Here is a 21582-nt window from a genome sequence, read left to right on the forward strand (position 1 = left end):
GATCGTTTTCAAGGCCAGGAAAAAGGTTTCAAGTTCAATCAAGGTGGCAAACGAAGTTTATAATGAATTTCGCTCTGGACCCTCAACAAGGGTTAGGAGCGAGATTCGCTTTGGACCTTCAGAGAGGGTCAAGAGCGAAATTCGCTTTGGACCCTTAGGAAGGGTCAGGAGCGAAATTTGACTTTTTGAACTCTCCGTCAGGATAATTTTATGGAATATAACATTTAAGTATAAGAAGGAAATGTCACTTATACTTTAAGTTGTATTCCATATATACTTTCAGGATGTTTGAGAGTGGTTTCAGACCTCCAGGAGCTATATTGCAAAATCTAGTTTTTGGAGGATTTTTAGTTTTCAGACTTAGTCAAATTTCAGGATCAGGACATTCCAAACTTAGCCAAATTTCAGGATCAGGACATCACTCCAGCAGGACCTGCTATCCAGGTGATCCCCTTGGCGACACTCAATATGCAAAGGCTAACTAACAAAACCCTAAAAGACCTAGAAAACAAACCCTAAAAAGCAATAAAAAGCAGGGGTCCCCATTTGCAATGGGGCGATGTGTGAAATGGTCACAACAGGATGCTAGAGGATTTTCAAATCAAGAAAGTACATTTGAATACCCAAAAACGACGCAATCCAAACAACTATCCACAATCAAACTCAACACAAATTTAGGGGGCTCAGACTAACTTTACACTGCAACTTACAATTAGCAAGATGCAAAAAGTATGAACCATGGAAATTCATCAGACACCATTACATTCTCCATTGAAATCAAAGCACTTTACTATTTCTAATCTAAGCGAGGAAGGTGAAACCATGCAAGCTTTGAAAAAATAATTTAAGTGGACACCATCAGAGAACAATGTTTCACTATTATTTTCCCAAAAACTTATCGCAACAATTTCATACAAAGCTCCCCCCTTTTACAAATGAGGGGGGGTCACCCCTTTATATAGGCCTCAGGCCATGATTACATGCAAACCCTAATTAGGGTTTTCTCTAAAAGATTCTCCACTCAAGATGCAACAAGGTGGGAATCTCCAATTAATAACCCATCATGCCCATATGCAATTAATTCAAAAGTACCCAAAATAGCATCCATTGCGCATTAAATGCACCACCTCCTTCAAATTCGCCCAACACGTGTTGAATATTCATCCATGCAAAAATCACCCCATTATGTCATAAATGATCCATCATTTCCACATGCGGCGGCTGCATGCAAAAGGAATCTGCCATAAATTCAACATGCAATGACCGGGTTGCCATTTGGTCAAATATTCCGATAATGAATGCGCCACTCTACTGCCATGTGTTCAATAGATCCTCGCCATGCAAGTGGACCCCACCGTTGTATATCCGCTCCTGCACATCTGGAATTGTTGGAGAGGGAAAATTCGATTCAAGAAGAATTTTCCTGAAGTCTCTTCAACTTTCCTTGCTCAGAGAAGGTTTTTCATCAATTCTGCACATTTCCTATTTTTTAGGAGAATTTCCAAATTAGGGTTCCACGGTCCAGGATAGAGAAAATTCTCCTACGAATCTAAATCTGTAAAAAGTTTTGAAATTTGGATGTGATTTGATGTCTGGGAATGGATTTTTAAAAACTTTTCCCGGGGGAAATTTCTTGTGTAGTTCATCCCTGATTCCTTCCTTGCCTTGGAAATTATATTTTCAATTCATCCTTGGATGTGATTTCTTGTTGTGGAGGAATTCTCCTTTGGAAAGAAATTTGTTCCTTACCTTGAAGAAGGAAATTCTTTATACCTTAGCCAATTTTCATGATTTCCAAGAACTATGTCCTGAAGGAAGAAATTTCAAACACTTAGTCAATTTTTTACCTTTTCTGGAATTCTGTCCTGAAGGAAGGAATTTCAAACACTTAGTCAATTTTTCACCTTTCCTGGAATTTCTTCTCCTTGGGTGCAATTCTTCCCCGATGAAGGAATTCATCTCTTTGTGCACTGTCCATGAGAAGATCATTTTAGCGCACTCCTGTGTTCCTAGGCGGCATTTTACACTTGGTGGGGAATTCTTTCAACTCCATGGATTCCTTGCATCCCTCTATCTGGCGCTCCTTCTATCACTTGGGTGCTAAAATGCCTTGGTCAAGGACTCTTGCAATTTGCTTGTTTCTCCATGCACTCTTCATTCTGGCGCCCTCCACAAGGTTGGGGCGGAAATTCCTCCTCAGGAAGGAATTCATTGTTTTGTGAATTGTCCATGTCTTCTTTTCAACATCCCTATTTTTTAGGGATCCTCCTAAAATTTAGGAGCCAGGTTCATTGGATGGGGAATTTCATCCCGATTCCGAATCTATAAAATTTTCCACACTTGGTCGAGATTTGGTGTCTAAAAATAGCAAATTCGAAAATTTGCCCAAGGGGAATTTTGCCTTTTATTCCTCCTTGACTCCTTGGATTCCATGCCTTAGGCAAAATTTCAATTTTTTAGCTTGGGAGAAATTTTCACCTTGGTCGAGATTTGGTGTCTAAAAATAGCAAATTCGAAAATTCGCCCAAGGGGAATTTTGCTTTTTATTCCTCCTTGACTCCTTGGATTCCATGCCTTAGGCAAAATTTCAATTTTTTAGCTTGGGCACAATTTTGACCATGCCAAGGATTCATGGATTTTTCTTTTGTCCTTGGCTTCTTCATTTTGGCGCCTGACTGCATACTTGGGCGGATTTTTGCTAATGCCAGGGATTCATGGATTTTTCCCTCTGTCCTTGCCTTATTCATTTTGGCGCTTGACTGCAGACTTCGGCGGAATTTTGCTAATGCCAAGGATTCATGGATTTTTCCCTCTGTCCTTGCCTTCTTCATTTTGGCGCCTGACTGCAGACTTGGGCACAATTTTGCTAATGCCTAAGATTCATGGATTTTTCCCTCTGTCCTTGCCTTCTTCATTTTGGCGCCTGACTGTAGACTTGGGCGGAATTTTGCTCTGGCCAAGGATTCACAGATTTTCCTTCTCTCCATGGGAATCCCATTTTGGTGCTTGACTCCATATTTGGGCGGATTTTTTGCTTTGGCCATGGATTCACAGATTTCCCTTCTGTCCATGGGAATCCCACTTTGGCGCTTGACTCCACATTTGGGCGGAATTTCCTTTATGCCACGGATTCATGGATTTTTCCATCATTTAATCTCCCAAACTTAGAATATTTTGACCTCTTGTGATTTTGAAGTGTTTTCTCGAGCTTTCCGTTTTAGGCATGGATTCCCAGCACTTGACCCATTTCTGGCTTTCTTTGTTTGCTGTTTGACTTTCTGGAATTAGAAATGTTTGCAAACGTCTAATCCTTGTCGCCTTGTCTGACTGACCCTGCCAGTATTGACTTTCCAAAAATAGAAACCTTCCAAGTGTCAGCGTTAGATCCCTAGACAGGGTGCAGGAATGACTTACTATAAATAGAAACTTACTAAAAATAGAAATTACTAAAAATAGTAAGTTTGATTTTTGGCAAAATGACAACATTCCGGGACTCGGAAAAATCCCTAAAAAATAGGGACTTTCTAAAAATAGAAAGTTGTTCTGTTTGGGCTCAAATTTTATTGGGAGGTCCCTTGAAGAGTCTTGATTCTAGTCGTATGTTCAGTTTTCCCAAAATCCTAACAAGAACCCCTAAAATCTAGGACAAAAGACAGAAACCCCAAAAAAGACAAAACAGGCCCTAGACTTCACCAAACTCGCTCAAATGAAAAGTAGATTTAATCAATATGACCCTCGAACACCTGCAAAGCAGAGAGACTGACGAGACTGCTGCAAAAGACCCAAAAAAAACAAAGCCAAAAGACCGGGAGGGCCTAAAAAGGAGGGGGTCCCCATTTGCAATGGGGCGATTTGTGAAAACGTCATAACAGAACAGCTGACTCACTTCCAATAATTCTCCTTTAGTCTCACATCCCTGCTGGACTTGTTGTGGCCTGCAAACTAGGAGGACTACCCAATATGTAACATAATCTGCCTCAAATTTGTCATAGATTCCAGACCTTTTGGGTACCAATATGTACAACTTGTTGGTAATCAGTCACAAGAATCTCTCCAAACAATCAATTAAGATTTGCTTGTAACTAATATTGGAAATAAATTTCAAATTAACTCTTCGAACATGGTCATAAACTAATTAAAATATTATTTCAATACTTCAACATAAATCTACACAAATTCCAAATATGAAGCACACCTATGAATCTTGTGTGAATTCACTACAAATTGGCTAGGAGGGTTTTCATTCTCGAAACCAATCTTTGTTGTAGGGTTTTGTTCCTAGGGTAGAAGTTGAACAAAGCTCAATCTCCATATCTGGGGTTTTAAAAATGAAAATGCGAAGAATGAATTTTCTCACCTCCTTTTTTTCCTTTTAGACACTTTTCAAAAATAATTAAATATTATTTCTTATAATTTTTTTATTTTTCCTCCAGAAGAGACTTTATAATTTAACTTTATATTTTGGGCTCTATAATAAAAGTCACCTAAGTCGTCCAAAAAATGACTTTTTTAGACAACTAAATATTAATTAATTAATAAATTACTCCCATTTTGCATCCCAAATAGTCTGCAGGAATTAAAATAGGCCAGGGTCTCTGCCAATCACTTATGTTTATGAAGGGGACATTGCAGTCCTCCCTCCCCAAAACTGCTTGCCTCAAAGCAATTGTAGATTTGTTCTCCTTCCCAAAGGGCATGGAAATCCTTTCAATGAACCAAATACCATTTAATGCTTCTATTTCTCAATTTTCTCTCCCACTCAACTAGAATAGCTTTGGTACCAAAATTAATCTACCATCCTCATCCAATGGTGGTAGTTTAGGAGGGGGAAAAATGATGCCCAAATGCTTTTTGGAGGCAAAAAACATGAAAGACATTGTGGATCTTGTTGTGCTCTAGCTCCTTTTGACTCATAAGCAACCTCGCCTACCTTTCTCACTATCCTATAGGGTCCATAATATTGTGGCTTCAGCTTCTATGCTTCACTCTTCTTCAAGGAAGACTACCTATAAGACAGTAATTGCAAAAAAACTAAGTCATCAATCTCAAAAGATCTCTTTATCTTGTGCCTATTTGGATAAATCTTTTTCTGGTTTTGAGCTTGTGGGAGATTTTCCTTAAGTGACTTTAGGATGTCTTAGCTCTCCTGGATCCAATCCTTGGCCTTTGGAAGCCTACTTTCAGCAATGATCAAATCCACAGGAGATGTGACATCATACTGATACAATGCTCTAAATGGAGTCATGTCAATGAACATGGGGTATGTGGTATTATAACAATGGTCATCCAAATATAACCACCTGATCCAAGCTTTTTTTTGTATTGATACATAGTTCCTCAAATATCTCTCTACCCACTTATTGGCAATCTTGGTCTGCTCATCTGTTTGTGGGTGGTAACTAGTGCTTGCAGTCAACTCAGTACTTGTCAATCTGAAAAGCCCTTGCCAAAACATACTGAGAAACTTGCTATCTTGATCACTAACAATGTTCTTGGGTAGGTCATGGATTTTTAACACCTCTCTAAAAAACAATTCAGCAACTTGCGGTGCCTTAAACTCGGAAGATATAGTGTAGAAGTGGGCTTACTTAATCTATCCACCATGACAAAGATGTAATCCGTATGTTGTAACTTGTATCTGTCCTTGAACAACCCTAGAAAACACTATAAAGATAATAAATAATTACATATTGTATAGATTAGGTTAGGTTTTTGTTTACAAAGAGCTTCCCCTTCTAATTTGAAGAACAGTTCTACTACATATTTGTTTCATTTTGTGTTGCACTAGAAGGTAAAATTAAAAATGCTAACAATATAGTGCAAGACTACACCCATAGGGTATGACAAAGTGCCAAGTTCAAACATTTCCTTACATGATATAGGTCAAAGATTGCAGTGGATTTTACTTGTATATATCAATTCATATAGTTTGGATGGACTGTTAGTAAGTCTTCATTTCCACTTTTGGATCTTTAGCCCATTCTTACTCATTGCTACCTACTTGATCAAATTTATTGTGAAAGGCTTCAGCAAATTTTCTTGTAATCTGAGTTAGTATTTAACCGTCAACGGCCTTGTTTGACTTTTGTCTGTTGTGTTCATAGGAATTATTGGACTACATCCAATGATTGGCAATTGAAGTTCTTGGTTGTCTTCTCAAGTGCCATAAGGCTTTTTGTGATTTTAAATTGTTTCTAATTTAATTGAGGGAAACAAAGGAATCTGATTGGAGACTAAGAGGTTAAGTTCTATGTGGTTATAATCACTTAGGATTACTAGGGTTTTGTATCAACAATGTCTATTTGGTTACTAAATATGATCTTTAATAGAGATATTTGATCATATGCTTTTTACTTTAATTTTGTCTCTGCAGATATGTTTGAAACTCCAGATTCCAGCTTATACCCTTTGCACTGTTGCAAAACTCTGCACATGGTATGTCTTATGTCATATGCTGGTAATTCAGTCTTACAGGAGACATGTGATAAATGAAGAAACTCTCTAGAATCAATGTAAGACATCTGTTTTTATTAACTGATGCGGATTCACTATTTAAAAAAGGTAAGGCATGCACAAGGCTACCACAATGTGCGTGGAGATAAAGGCCGGACAGTTTTATTGCCCCATGAACTATTTGATGCAAGCCTCACTCCTTTGGGATGGCAACAGGTACGAGCATTTTATGACAGAACTAAGTTAGCTCAAGCATCAAAGTGTGAGTGCAAGTTCGACATGCTTTCCAGTGTTTTGGGAAGCAAGGTAACAGCCTTCATATTTGAGAAAATATGTGTATTAATCAACAACTATTGAATAGTTTTTCATGCATATGGTAGTTATCTTTGTCACTCCTCTTCTCAAAGACAGCTATAAGATACAAGGATATATTTCTTCTTAGATACATATTGCTGCAGTTCCAAGATGAATGGCAGCCACGTCTGAATAAGCACAACCCACTTTTGTGTCTGTCAAGTATAGTGCAAAATAAGTAGTTGAAGACATGGTCTGTCTTCTTACAGACACTAGAGTCTCATCATTTGCATCTCATTAAAATATTGTCTTTATGATTAGCATGGTTCACTTAATTAACATGCCATAGGGAACTTATCTTTTCTATGCTAAGTCTTGTCAGTAGGTTTCATCATCTTTATATCATCTGTATTACATTAAGTCTTCACAGAAGTCTAAAATATACAGTAGGTTAAAAATATCAGGAGAGATTCTGTTTGTTTGCACATTGGCCTTTTATTGGAGTATCAATTTCCTCCGTGCCCATACATGATGCTTTGAGACAAAAAAATCTAAGCTACTGTATCCAACAGGTTGATATTCTTCGCAAGCAAGTGGCAATTATCGGCATTGCTTCTAGGGTTGAGTTGGTTGTGACATCCCCATTGACAAGGTACCTAGATTATTGACACATCAATTTCTCTATTCATCTTATGACTAATTCCTTTGTCAAAGGCCACTTATTGAACCTAAAAGAACCCGTTTTACATAATTTTGAAATGTAGTTTCATAAGGATACAACTATGTTGGCCAAAAAGATAATATTTTGTCAAATTTCTTATACTATGTAAGGCCACAGTTGGTTTCCCTTTACCTGGATCATTGTCTTTCACATTTTGTACTTTGTGTGAGCTTTCATCCCAGGGCTATGCAAACAGCAGTAGGTGTTTTTGGTGGTGGAGATTACAATGACAGTGATTCATCTCCTCCATTAATGGTGGCTGGTGCTGGCAAGAGTGATCGTGCTGCGATTTCAAGTTCAAAATGCCCACCATTTTTAACCATGGAATTGTGTCGAGAACACATGGTAAGTTTAATATGGTCATGTTAAAAGTTTTCTGTATTGTTGGTAGGAAATGATCTCAGACCTGGATTTTCTGCTGTTTTGAATAATGTCTCTTTTTTCAAAAGTTAATATTTTGTTTGACTTAGAAGTTGCCCCATATCTCAATACATATTCTTGGAAAAAAATGTTTACCATTGCTGTCACAATGTTTCATAGTCAAGGGATAGGATAGAAATCTGAGCCCCCAAAGAGGTGCATATACAGGCCAGATGGATATTCTTCTTCACATCCTTCCACAAGAGCCTTTGCCCTAAAAACTTACTCAAATTTCATGCATAAATCAGAAGCTATCTGCTGTTTAGACATCACCTGTCTCAAAAGTAAAACTTTCTGTCTTGCAGGGCTAGTTAAAACAAATACAGAAGCCCCTGTTGCTTGGCACAAACAGATATCATACTTTTCCAGGCCTTCCGGATCATCTGTATATTACTGTTCACACCTGCCTCTAAAACATTCCCTCAAAAGAAATTTCTGTATTCTCCAAGCTCTGTCAGGGTCATCTGATGCCGTTCGAAGAGTAATGCTAATGACCAATTTATCACAGAAGATGTGTGTAGAGAAAATATTAAAACTGCTTGTGTAACTGCAAACCAGTAGTTTTGTGTATGAAGACATGGATATTACTTAACTGCTCTCTCTTTCTATTGAGGCCATTCAAAGCTATGATCAGATGTAGGACTCTTTGCCTGTTGTAGCTTCAGCTTATCAGACTGATTCTGACCTAACTATCTCAAACATTATGACTTTAGGGTCATTCTCCATTTTCTCCCCTTTGTCTACTAGAGTTGTTCAAAATTGATGATTCCTTTTATCAAGGTGATTTGTAAAAGTTAGCTTCTCTTACGGGAGTGACCCAAGTTCAAATCCATAGACTTGCTAAAGGGGCGTGCTCCAATTGTATGTAAGTCAGTAATCCCTATTGCATCCCTATAAAACTTTGAATGTCAAAGTCTCTTTGGAATGTTTCGTTGTGGCCATTTGTCAACTTGATACAAATTAAAACCCAAGTATTGTGATTTATCTGTGATGTTTTACTTGCTTGTTCTGTCCTAAGCAAGACGTGTCATTTCTAAAGTTTTTTGGTCTAGTCAGATCATGTTTAAAAGCAATAAATGATGAATTTGTTGAATTGTTGGAGAATTGGCAATGAAGGAAAGAGGTGCGCCTAGCAGGTTAATATCAAAGTTTAAGTAGTTGACAATGTCTATAAGCACTTTCAAAATGTTTCAATCCCTTTCAGTAGCAAAAAACCTCCAAAAGCACTCATATTTAAATTTACTGTAAGTGGCAAAGTGTTCCTTGGAGCACTTCTGGCTACTGTCTGCCAATTTCATTGGCAAAGGTGAGAAAGTTTTGTGGCTGCTTTTTGCTCACTTAAGTGGCAGAGGTGAAAAAAAGAACTCTTGGTTGTTTGCCAAGTGGCAAAGGTGATAGAAAAGCACTCTTGGGGTGGTTATATCCTTGGACATTCATATCAAACTTAACACTTCTCTTAATGAATTGATAATATGTGGCGATGACTGCACATTATGTTGGTGTTAAGCCACACCCAGACCGACGATGGACTGGTCCAAGAGGGGCCAGTAGCTCAGTGGTAGAGCACTCCAGCAGCGTATGGAAGGTCCTAGGTTCGAGTCCTAGGTGGTCCATGTCTCAACATGATATCAGATCCAGCATAGGAAAAAGATCAGATCAGATTTATATAGGCAAGTCTATCCTCTATACATCCTTAAATTCTACAACTCCCTTCTATACATCAAAATGGTGAACGGTGTTAGATTTGAGGATCGACTTGAAGGAGCTTCCAACTTTGTATCTTGGAAGTTTAGGATCATGCTTGCCTTAAGAGAAAATGAATTAGATGAATTCATAAAGAAAGCTATACCAGAATCAAAAGAAGAATATAAAAAGTTTCAATGGATGAGAAAGAACAATAAAGCCATGAAGATGTTAGTTGACTTAGTGAAAGATCATATCGTGCCAATTATCTCCAAGATGGAGACTGCCTATGACATGTTCAAATCATTAGAGAACATGTATGAGATAAACAACACCAAGCTGAACTCTAATTCAAGCAATGCTTAAAACAGATGGAAATTGCATAAACATATAGGATACATTTAGATTTTGTGTTGTGAATTGAAGTATCTCAACCTTTGCAAGTGCCCAATTTAATATTTATTCAGCGTTTTTCATTATTATTTTACATATTGTATATTGTAATTTAATTAATATTTGTGCTCCACCTCAAATGGGGCGTTGGAATTTGTGTAAGGCATTTGATGCCATGTGTTAGCACTTTGTTGCATGAGTTGTAAGTCATCATAAGATGGCTATATTTAGAAGATTTGGAGTGCCCCTCTTGTGTACGATTCTATGACAAGTTAGACAATATCTTATGACGAATAAGAACCAAAAATAAGGGGAGTTATTTTGGAATCTTGACTAGCCATGTGTCAATACTTTGTTGCATGAGTTGTACGTCGTCATAAGTGTTGAAGTTAGGTAGCAACGGTCGAATGACCCTAACCATTCAAATGTCTAACTGGCCTTACGGCCTTAGGCATTTGCATGATTAATCTTTCTCTTCTATCCTTGCATTCTGATCATAGATCAATATATTGTATGATCGATTTAATCATCTATATAACTATCGAATCATACATGCTATCGATCCTATGTATAATTAGTAATAGCTTTATATTACTAATTATACTTAGCACCGATTGCATGTATATATATCAATCCGTATGTGCTATGATTAATATTGTTATCATTACATGTTATCGGTTAACTAATTATACCGATTGCAAATTGTGGTTAAATGTCACTTATTATTGATTGCTATTGATTGACATGGCTCCACATAGGAGTCACGACTCTATGTGGAACTATGTTGGTTCCACATAGAGCTGTGACTCTATGCGGTCCGCAAAAAGCATAGATATATTGGCACTATTGCATTTGGTGGTAGATAGATACAACAGTCGATACGATAAGGTGCAGTTGATATACGAAGGTGAAGATAAATATAATTGCTGTCAATATCATTGATTGATATTATTACAAGTGCAATTAATATTCTGCAGATATATATAGTGTGATTTTTTATTCTTATGCGTCATAAAATACCACCATAACTTGTCATAGAATCCTACACAAAAGGGGCACTTACAATCAGCAAGAGGCTAGTGGTATAGACTAAATGGATTCCACACAAATGCACTCAACAAATTCCTCCATTCAATCTAATCAAAATGAAAGCAAATGAGAAATAGAAACCATGGAACTTGTTGAAATAACACATTTCACCATAACTTCAATGAAAGAGTATCTCATTTACAAGTCTTGACAACAATTCCTCCTTCTCCTAATCTAACTTCTATTCTATCTTCTAATCTATCTATCCATGGACTACACAATATTCTATTATTCTATTCTATTAACCTTTACAAATGAATAGCTTGATATAAGAACCTTGCTGGTTCTAACTCTCTTGAATTGCTATTGCTGATGTGTTTTTGAATTTTCAAGGTTTTTGAACAATTTTAAAGCAAAAAATAACACGTGCCAAGCAAGAATTGCACATAGAACCAAATAGAAATGAAATTGAGAGCAATTGCAACTATATTATGAATAAGATAACTACTACCATAAATTCTACTGCTGATTGCATACCCGTAGGTCCTTAGCTTATTTTAGATGAAGAATTTTGGTGTTTGCCAACCAAAACTGGGAAACTGACCAAAATTGGTATCAGAGCCAGGTCCAGGCTAGGAGCCCCAAGCACACGAGAGTTGTGGCTTAAGGGGGGGTGTTGGTGTTAAGCCACACCTAGACCGACGATGGACTGGTCCAAGGGGGGCCAGTAGCTCAGTGGTAGAGCACTCCAACAGCGCATGGAAGGTCCTAGGTTCGAGTCATAGCTGGTCCATGTCTCAACAAATTATCTTGTTCATCTTGTAACTTGTGTATCATTTGTTGTTAGTTGCTTATTGACATTTCTTCTTCATAATTGTCTCATTTTTCTTCTAGGCTTTTCTTGCACAATCACTTTTTATCAACCAACTCTTGTTTTCTTAGCTTTATTTAGCAAACCCAACCTTACCCTTCTTGTCATGAGTTTGAATCTGGTCTTTGTATGATCACATCATCAAGAGCTCTGTGTTCCTTTCCATGCACGCAACTGTGCACTTGCATCTTGACCTAAGATGTTGCCATATTAAAAGTTTGACTAAATATAGTTCCAATATAATCAACTCATGCAAAATTTTTCAATTTTGGTGGTGCCAATAAAAGAAAACTAGTGTTCCATGGGGATGTGTCTCTCCCCCAGGCCTACGTCCCCTCGTCCCCAAAACCCATCCCCGAAACTTAGGCCCTTTGTCCCCTTGTCCCCAAAGCCTGTCCTTGCATCCCCCCATCTCCACGTCCCCAACAACCATGGAAAATTGAAGAAAACCCAATCTACTTAAAGGTAATTCGTTAGAGAAAAAAAAAGTTAACTATTTGTATATGGTTTGTTTTCAAATTTCAATTGTAGAAGCCCTTTCTTTAGCTATGTAGTTGTATATTTTTAACTGGTCAAATTTGTGATTTTTCAATAAGAGGTCGTGCACATGTACTTTTGTTCCTTAGTTAAGAGATGGAGGTTCTAACAACTTTTACAGATAAATGTTTAAATGCTTGTAGTTTTAAATGGGGATTTAGGGTTAGGTTCACATTCTTCTTTTAGTAAGTTGAGTGAGGAGTTGGGCCCACTCCCATTTTAATATATGTTAAACACCAAAAATGATTACATTCAAAAGCCACACCCTAATAATAGGGGTGGATAATAAGACATCTCATCCATGAAAACTAAGATGGAAATTTTTCAAGGTTGTATTACAAGACCTACATAAAAATTGAGTATATGGATACCATTGTATGTTTGACTAAAACATGCCAGCCTTTCTTAAAATGAGAACAAAGAGACATCTTGCAAGTGACTTGAGTGTCATTTGCAGAGGATGTCTTCTTTTCTTTTGTTAGCGTGGATCATCTTTCTGAAGAGTCTAAAGGATTGTTCTCGCTAGGATAAATCAGCCTTGAAGCATCAATGTGAGAGATCACAATCAACCTGGCTAAAGGAGAAGCCTCCTTAGCCACAAAGGATCTAAGAGAAGATAGAACTGGAGGCTGGAATACATGCATTGCATCAATAACCAATGCAAAATATTTGTCATTGGACTTTAGGGATGCCTCTAGTGATTTAGTATCCCCAACAACTTTCAAATTTTCGTCAAGAGAAAAAGGAGGGTATGCCTCAAAAGGTTTGGAGAAGGCAGAGGTCTTTTGAAGCTCTTGACATATGTGATGGTGATGGTGTGGTGTCCCCAATGCTTGGGGAAGGTTTATGGTCGAATAGACTCAATGATCGAGAAAATAAAATTCATCATAAATGCAAAAGAGCAAGACCCTAAAGAAACCTTCTTCAAAGAGATGTACTCAATTTATGTTGAGCAACGGAACAAAATGACCACCCCCTCCATCTTCTTGCTTCCTTATTGACTCCCAAACATTATAGTGAAGAGATCCTTGGTATGCCAACAAGGGTGCCACCATATTGTGATACAAAAGTCGGTGAGGGGTTTAGGGAAGCTCTTACTAAACTCTACCCTGATATTGAAATGGAAGATACAATTACAAGTGAATTTGCTGATTCTGCAGCCTCCATTGGTCACAGCCTTGCTGCTCATCATGACAAGTAATAGAAGGATGCTCACTCTCTGTGGTACCTCAACGGAGACAAATTGCCACATCTCCAAGTTCTTGCAATCAAAGTTTTATCACGAGTAAGTTTATGAGTTTTTACCCCCTCCCTAAATTTGGTTGTTATTTAAAAATTAATATTTTCAAAGTTGAATTTGATTTACAAAATTGTTAATTTAAAGACTCTAATGAGAGATCCCTTTGCTTCAATAGGTTGCTAGTTCTTCTTCAGCTGAATGGAACTGGAGTACATATCCATCTCCTCAATGAAGCCCAATCGATTGGCATTAAGCAAAGAAGAGGATCTAGCCTATGTGTATTCCAACTTGCACCTTCTTACTCACAAAAATGATGAGTACAAGGAAGGGGCAACAAAGTTGTGGGATGTAGAATTGGAGCATACTGACTTGGATTTTTCTATTGTTGTACAATCTTTAGTTATTGAGGAATCGAGTAGTCAACACACTTTTATTGCAAGTGGCAGTGGGGTTCTGTTGACGTGTATTTTGTACACAATCAAACACAGAATAAAATACCCAAGGGTACCTTATCCTCTCTTGAATAAAGCCTCTGATTGCTGAAGATGTCGCGAAAAAGGATCAATCAGGATGACTCCAAGGTTCTTTCGATGTAGGATCTCTACGTGTGGATAAGCACCAGTGGTCATTGTGAATGCTGTTTCTTCAAGGGGCCTTACGTTTCCGAACTACAGGAACAAAATTTTCCTAAAAACTAACAAGTTCTCAAAAAGATCAAAAGATAGGGTTTGCAAGAGATGAATTCTAATCTAATCCTAAGAATGACTCAATGTAGGCTAGACTTGGTAAGATTCTACCAATTTCAGTATTGCCAAGCAATTACAACTCTACTGGAATTGATGCGATCTTCTAAGGTGATTAGTGATTTTCAAATCATCAAGAATTATAGACACTACCATGAAGGTACATATCAATAGTTCAATAATGATTGAAGGTTTAAGCAATCCAAATATCTCCAGTTGACCACACAAGGCGTCCTTACAATCAGTAAGAAGCTAGTGGTTTGGAACGTGAATCTCACTAAAGATCAAGCCCAACACTTAGTCCTTCAAACTAAAATGCTACTTCGATCGAGAATGATTCAAGAAAGTAAACAACCATGAAGATAGCCACAAGAATTGCAATAAAACACCATAACTTCAATATTTTATTGATCTCAAAGCCAAAATAGACAACAATTGCTTGAAATTCTTTCTTCAATGCTCAATCTTGCTACAAAATAACTTTCTTCTCTCTAATATCTAATTGCTAATATCTGACTATATCTAATGACAAAATGAAAATGAGTGAGGGTATATATAGCATCCTCAATTACAATGAACGGGCCAGATCAAAAGAAGATCAACGACTGAGATTCTGACATCTAAACCCTAATTAGGGTTTGTTACAAAAAGTTCCCTTTTTAGTTGAACAATATTAAATGCATAGCCAAATATTTAATTGGCACAAAAATCTAGGAAACATAGACCAATGATAATTAAGGTGCCACATCATCTACAACAACCTCTCTTCTAGAACCTTATTTCCTTTCCAATGCTCTTTCTTAGCATATGCAATGAATCTGGACACAATTCCTTCAATCTCAGCAATAGGAATCTCGGGAAGATTCCTCATTCGTTCCTCCAAGTGGATAACCTGATCAAAGGCCTTGAGAAGAGCCGTATCCCATCCAGGTTCGAGTTCTTTGATCTTCTCAATCAGGAGCATAGTAGCGAACATTAGATCCCGTTGCTCATCTGTGATGACATTCTCATCTTTGCAAAAGATGACCTTGATTCTTTCTTCCAACTCTTGAAGGTCCACATCTGTCTCAACTTCGATCCTCCTGCCGAGAATGGTACATAACACCTCAAACACCTTATCCTGAATTGGATGGATGACGCCCTCCACTTGATTGCATTTGGTGCTGATGTCCTAAAAAAGAACCTCTTTCATCTGGAGTAGAGTTGACCACTGAAGTAAATTATGAGCTCCTCCATCCATTATCTTTTCTTGTGCTAGGATCTTCCTTGGGGTTTGCCTGATCACTTGCAGAACAGGAATGATAACATCTCTAGTGTGAGCGAAAGCGGCTACTGTTATCATTAGGTTGTGGATGATCTCAAGGACTTGGATATCTCGGTGGATTGTCTGCATCATTCTTGTTGCAAATTCAACGACAACTGTGTGGGATTTGTCAATCCAAGAGCTCATAAGCTAAACCAAGCTCTTGACTCTCTCTGCCTCGCCAACTGATTCAAGGGGAAGTGCTTGCACATGAGACACTGCTGGATCCTGACGTCCCAAGGGCTGATTGAGATGGCTAAAGGAGCCTCTCCAAGCACCAACCTCTCTCTCAAGCTTTCTATTCTTTTCCATTTTCTTCTTTAAGCTTGTCTTTAAGTACTTCAAATGAATCGGTTGCCTCATCCAGTGCCTGCTCAGCAGTGAGTGGACCAAGCTCAAATGTTTCTACATCATACTCTTCTGCAAGAATTTCACCTTCATACTTGTCCACTGCTGGTGTAGCTATCTGCAATTTCCTGGACCCTGTCTCATCTCTAATCATCTTGGACATCTTGGTGGCCTTCTTCTTCTCCGTTACTTCCTGAGAATTTCCTACAAGGCTCTCTAAGTCAATTACATTATCTTCATCCTCAATCACAATCACCCTTGTCAGTCTCTCCTTCAACCAATCGGGAATGGCGGATCTTGTCTCTCTAACTTGTATCTCTTTAGGCAATGGTTCGTCTTCTCGGAGAGGAGATGTCACTTCATCATCATTCTTGTCTTCATGTAGTTCATTGACTTGGGGAGATCAACTTGACGAATGCTGAGGTGCCTTCCCCTTTTCAGGTTTATCATTCTATACCATTGACTCCATGGATTCATCCACCTTAGGCATCGTCATCTCTTGTCCTTCAACTTGACTTGTCCTTTTCTCATGTCGAGATGATGTACCTGATGAGCGATCTCGATTAGCCTCTTGCTTCTTCTTGGAGGGTTCCCTTTTCTCGGGTCTTTCTTTCCTCTTTGCGCCTCTAGGATGAGAATTGTCTTCACTTGCGCTTGCTCCTCCTTCCTCTGGTCTTTCCTCCAAAGTATAAGTCATTGGTACGTTCTATTCTCTTAACTTTTGATGTTGTACATCCACCCATCTGGGAGTACATGACAAAATTGGAGCCATCAAAACCCTCAAGTCTGTAATCTCAGGCTCGTTCCTATCTATCTTCACTGCCTTGTCTTCTCTGTCATAGGATGACTGGAGATGCCTGCCACTGTCTTGAGCTTAATCGGCCACTCTGTAAACTTTGCATTTCCTGATGAAATCTAAAGGTAATCTGGAATGCATCTTTCTTTTCACTTCTAAATCACTTGAGAAATTCATCCAAAAGTCTTCTACCTGAAATTCGTGCTTGTACTTCCTACCATATGTCTCTTCTATATACCCATAAGGATCAAAATTCTCCCTTAAGGCAAAGAACGTGAATGAATATGAGGCCAACTCCCTCTCTGCATCATCCAAGGCTAGAGCATTAGGACATACCTCAACTGAATTCCCCAATATGATGGGCATGAGAACTCCATTTCTATGCCTGTGTCTGAATGCCTTTGCATAGTCTGCCAACTGCCTAGTCACCTCAAGTAGCACTATCTTGTCTGTCGGATACCTCGGCAACATGTAGGGAGGTGAGGGACACCCATGAACTTTGATATAAGTAAACTTTTGAAACTGGATGAACCAAGCACCATACCTCTTTACAAGCTCTTGTGCATCCAGAGATAGTCGGTTGTGAATCCCGCCTTGCAATATCCTAGTGATGTTCATCGTGAAGGTATCATTGACTAACTTGTAGTCACTTCTTGGTGGATGATGCAAATGAACATAAGAGTCAAAAACTCTCACCTCTCCGGGTCCTCTTCCGATCACTCCTCTATGAGGTAGTCCTGCATATTCGAAACTCCTGACCAAGGCATATATGATGTATGAGCTCATGTGAAATGACTTGGTAGGCTTTAGTCTTCTTAACTGCACATCCAAGCAATGGCTAATAATTCTAGCCCAATGAATCGTTCCTTTTCCTTGAACTATCACTTGGATGAAGTAGAACATCCACTTCTCAAAATAGAAGGCCTGAGGAGCCCCTGTAACTCAATCCTATGTGGTGTATTGGGAATCTTGCTCAGGCGAGGACGACTTTTGAGTAACCAATTCTTATTGATGATGCTCAAGCAAGAGTTTGGATCATCTTCATACATCGACCTGGCTCCTTCTAGGCTTTTGTAAATCATATCTTTATGCTCTGGAAGATCGAGAGCTTCACTTATAGCCTCCTCTGAAAGGTAAGCCAAAGTGTTCCCTTCCTTGGATACGATTGATCTTGATTGTGGGTCATAATGGCGGGCTCACTTGATCATCAGCTCATGGCACTGGACTGCTGGAGGGAAACCGGCCGCCTTGATGATGCCACTTTCAATTATTCTCTTTGCGACAGGTGATGGCTTGCCAATGTAAGGGACCTCTCGAAACTTCTTGACACTGAAGTTCCCCAAGTTGGTATCTCCAATGTTGCTCCACTTGGACACGATCTTGGTCTCCAATTCTTCATTCCTCTGATCTTCCTTCATGAGGGCTGGACGACTAGTGGATGCTCCTGCCTTTGGAGTCGCCATCTTGACACCTACACAACATTTCATAATGAGTAATATATTTTGCAACGTAGAAATATAGAGTAGAAAGGAAGATTTAAGATTTTAATTAGGAAACTTCATGATAAATCTTGAGTTATCATTTCGTAATTAACTACGCAATTTTCAAAAACTAAAGTTCAAAATTCAAAACTTCAACATTGGAACTAGGATGATCTCGCCATACCTCCACTTTGAGAATTAATTCTAAAAAATGATGCAAAAATAAGGAGAATTCGCTAGGCAAAATGTAGATCGAAGTCCTTCCTTTAGCAAAATGTGCCTCCTTTAGTCTTTATAAGCATCAACTCCACCACCTTAAGCCTTCAACAGTTAGGATAATTCGCTCCAAATAGACTAGCTTTCGCACCTTCTTCTTGGTCTCCAAATCGCACTTGAAATAATGAATGAACGATGGATTAAATCTGATCAAAACACCTCTATTATATAGGACGCTTACCACTTCACCTCCCCATAGGCCGACTTGATAAAAATAGGCCAAAAAATAAATAAATTTGCAAAAACAAGAGGCCGACTTAATAAAATAAATAAAAATAATACCTCAAGCGCCCTATTTTCAATTTTAATTTCACAAAAATTAATTTTAAATGCCTTAATAATAAAAAAAATCGATTTTTTGAGGCTAAAAATTAATTTATTAAATGCCCATGCGCCCTTTATTAAATGCCAATTTAATTAATTTTTTTCAAATATTTCGAAGTTGGTGATTTTGGCATTTCATGTGATTTGGAGGATGTTAACGTTGGGATATGGCAAAAAATAATGAATGCCAATGACTTCGCTCTGGTCCCTTGGAGAGGGACAGGAGCACTTTTTCAATCTAGGCCTTGCATTCCTTATTTTTACGTTCAAAACTTCATCTAGGCATTTTAAAATGGCAATTCTGATTGGAGTCTTAAGTTTAATTCACTTGATTTTTAGAAAGGACGTGCCTTATGACATTTTCGCCCTGGACCCTGGGTGAGGGACAGGAGCACTTTTTCACTTTTGTCCTCAATCCTTCATCTTTCATTTGTCGATTCTCGTTGTAGAGTGAGCAATGATCTCTTTCACTTGTTCCATGCATGCTTAACTCGTTTTAGCAAGGCAAAATAAGCTCTCCCAAGATTTTCGCCCTGGTCCTCCAATGAAGGACAAGAGCGCTTTTTCATTTTTAGGCTAGGATTCTCAATTTTTGAAGTCAAACCTTTATTCATCATGCTTTAGAAGATCCTTCCCATCTCGCACAACCTTGCCTTAGCATAATCTCGGAGGGAAATTGTTGATTTCATAAAAATCGCCCTGGTCCTTCAGTGAGGGACAGGAGCACTTTTGAGTCCATTGCACAAATTCTTGATCACATCAACTTCAAATTACCCTCAAGGCGTAGAACATCATTCCCCACTCCTTCTTGAGCCCTGCAAACAAAAATAGCATTTCAAAATGTAAGGCAAATGGGCATATTTGGAAATTTCGCCCTGGTCCCTTGGTGAGGGACAAGAGCACTTTTGCCAATTGTCATCAAAATTTGCAACTCTTGCATCTCAATTCCACCTTGAAGCATTTTAAACGTCCTTTCAAACTTGCGCCTTGGCCTAGATTTGTCCAAAATTGGAGAGGAGAGCTAGATAACATGTTTTTCGCCCTGGTCCCTTGGAGAGGGACAGGAGCACTTTTTGCAAATTCAAGTTTGTCTGTCCTTTGCTAAACTTCCAAATTATCTTCAATGGGCTAATCATGTCTTCTTCCATTCATTTCAATCACAATCTTGCCTTGGCTTTGCAAGAAATTTGCACTTTTTGGAAAATCGCTCTGGACCCTTGGAGAGGGACAGGAGCACTTTTTAGAAAGTCGCTCTGGTCCCTTGGAGAGGGACAGGAGCACTTTTTTGCCTTCATGGTATATTTCCTTGTCTTTTAAACCTTCAATCGCATCTAAGGCATAAAACATCATTCGTCCTTCCCATCCAAGTCAAGTTTTGCCATAAAATCTCAAACAAAGAGGAGAAACTTGAAAAAACGCCATGGTCCTTCAGTGAGGGACCGGAGCACTTTTTTACATCTGGGTTGATTTACTCCTTTGTAGACCGCTTAAATTATATTCAATGGACAAAACATGCTTCCCTTGACCTCTTCAAATCGTAAAATCACTTTAATCTTGCAAAGATAGTGCAAATTTGAAATTCAAGCTCCGGTCCTTTAGTGAGGGACAAGAGCACTTTTTGTCACCATGATCAAATTGCTTCATCTTTCACCTCGAAATTCCTTTGCTAGGGAAGATTTCATCTTACTTCACGCTATGAATAAAAGTTAATGCCCAAAAAAAGTCTAAAATTGTGCATATAGAGAAAATCGCTCTGGTCCTTCAGTGAAGGACAGGAGCACTTTTGACCTTCTAGGCAAAAACTCCATCATTTCTTTGTTTTTAATAAAGTCAGGATGCTTTGTCATGTTCATTTTGTCCTCCGTCATGTCTTTGATGTTTCAATTTGACCAAACAAGGCCAGGAATGACTCAAATAAGTCTTTTCGCCCTTGTCCCTGGGAGAGGGACAGGAGCACTTTTCTCTTAATCCTTCAAAATCCATCATTTTCGTGCCTTCAAAATCTTCAAAAGTACCAAGTCACATTCGATTCTCACCCTGGGAGACCCTGCACAAAACAAAATAGAAAAGTCAGTGACAAATATGCATAAAATAACATTTTCGCCCTGGTCCCTTGAAGAGGGACAGGAGCGCTTTTGTCCTTTCTGGCTAATATATTCAAAATTTAGGTCTCCAATCATTTCACAAGGCAGAGTTAGGTCATCATCAAGGTCAGGAATTAGTTAGCAAGCCATCGCAAAATAAGAAATTGCACTTAGAATGAAATTCGCCCTGGTCCCTTAGAGAGGGACAGGAGCGCTTTTGCTGCTTCAGGCATCATCTTGCCTCCGAAATTTGATCAAAATTCACCTAGGCAAGAATACACAATTTCATCTTCAAAATGCTAACACTTAGACAAAATTTGAATTTTCCCTCAAAAACCCTGACTAGACCTAACCTGAGACCTATCTTATTGACTTTCCTGACAGACTCACCTTACTTCAATAATCAATCCTTGGAAGGATGCTTAATAACTTTCAAAATTTGACTGGACTCAGCTTGAAAATATACGGAAGAAACCCCTAAGGTTTAGCCCTAGCCCAGACAGACAACTCACTCACTCAAAACCCTAAAAGCAGAGAGAAGAATAGGCAAAACAAAAGCGAAAAGAGGGGGTCCCCATTTTAATGG

The 21582-nt window shown here is 38.6% G+C and overlaps 1 protein-coding gene across 7 annotated transcripts in view; it reads left to right on the forward strand.

The window, feature by feature from the left end:
• LOC131074816 (phosphoglycerate mutase-like protein 1) overlaps positions 1-21582 on the forward strand; it is an 84741-nt gene that overhangs the window by 10735 nt on the left and 52424 nt on the right. For 4 of the 7 annotated variants that reach the window (XR_009113124.2, XM_058011507.2, XM_058011509.2 and 1 more), the window contains exons 2-5: positions 6374-6435; positions 6562-6759; positions 7320-7399; positions 7651-7813. Coding sequence is in view for 6 of the 7 variants with exons in the window: in XM_058011507.2 (XP_057867490.2) it covers positions 6376-6435; positions 6562-6759; positions 7320-7399; positions 7651-7813 (501 nt within the window). In the remaining variant the exon portion in view is untranslated. The remainder of the gene's footprint in view (positions 1-6373; positions 6436-6561; positions 6760-7319; positions 7400-7650; positions 7814-21582) is intronic. The other 3 variants (XM_058011511.2, XM_058011512.2, XM_058011510.2) reach the window with 2 other exon arrangements.

The sequence above is a fragment of the Cryptomeria japonica genome, chromosome 6, assembly GCF_030272615.1.
Source record: "Cryptomeria japonica chromosome 6, Sugi_1.0, whole genome shotgun sequence".
Lineage (NCBI taxonomy): Eukaryota > Viridiplantae > Streptophyta > Pinopsida > Cupressales > Cupressaceae > Cryptomeria > Cryptomeria japonica.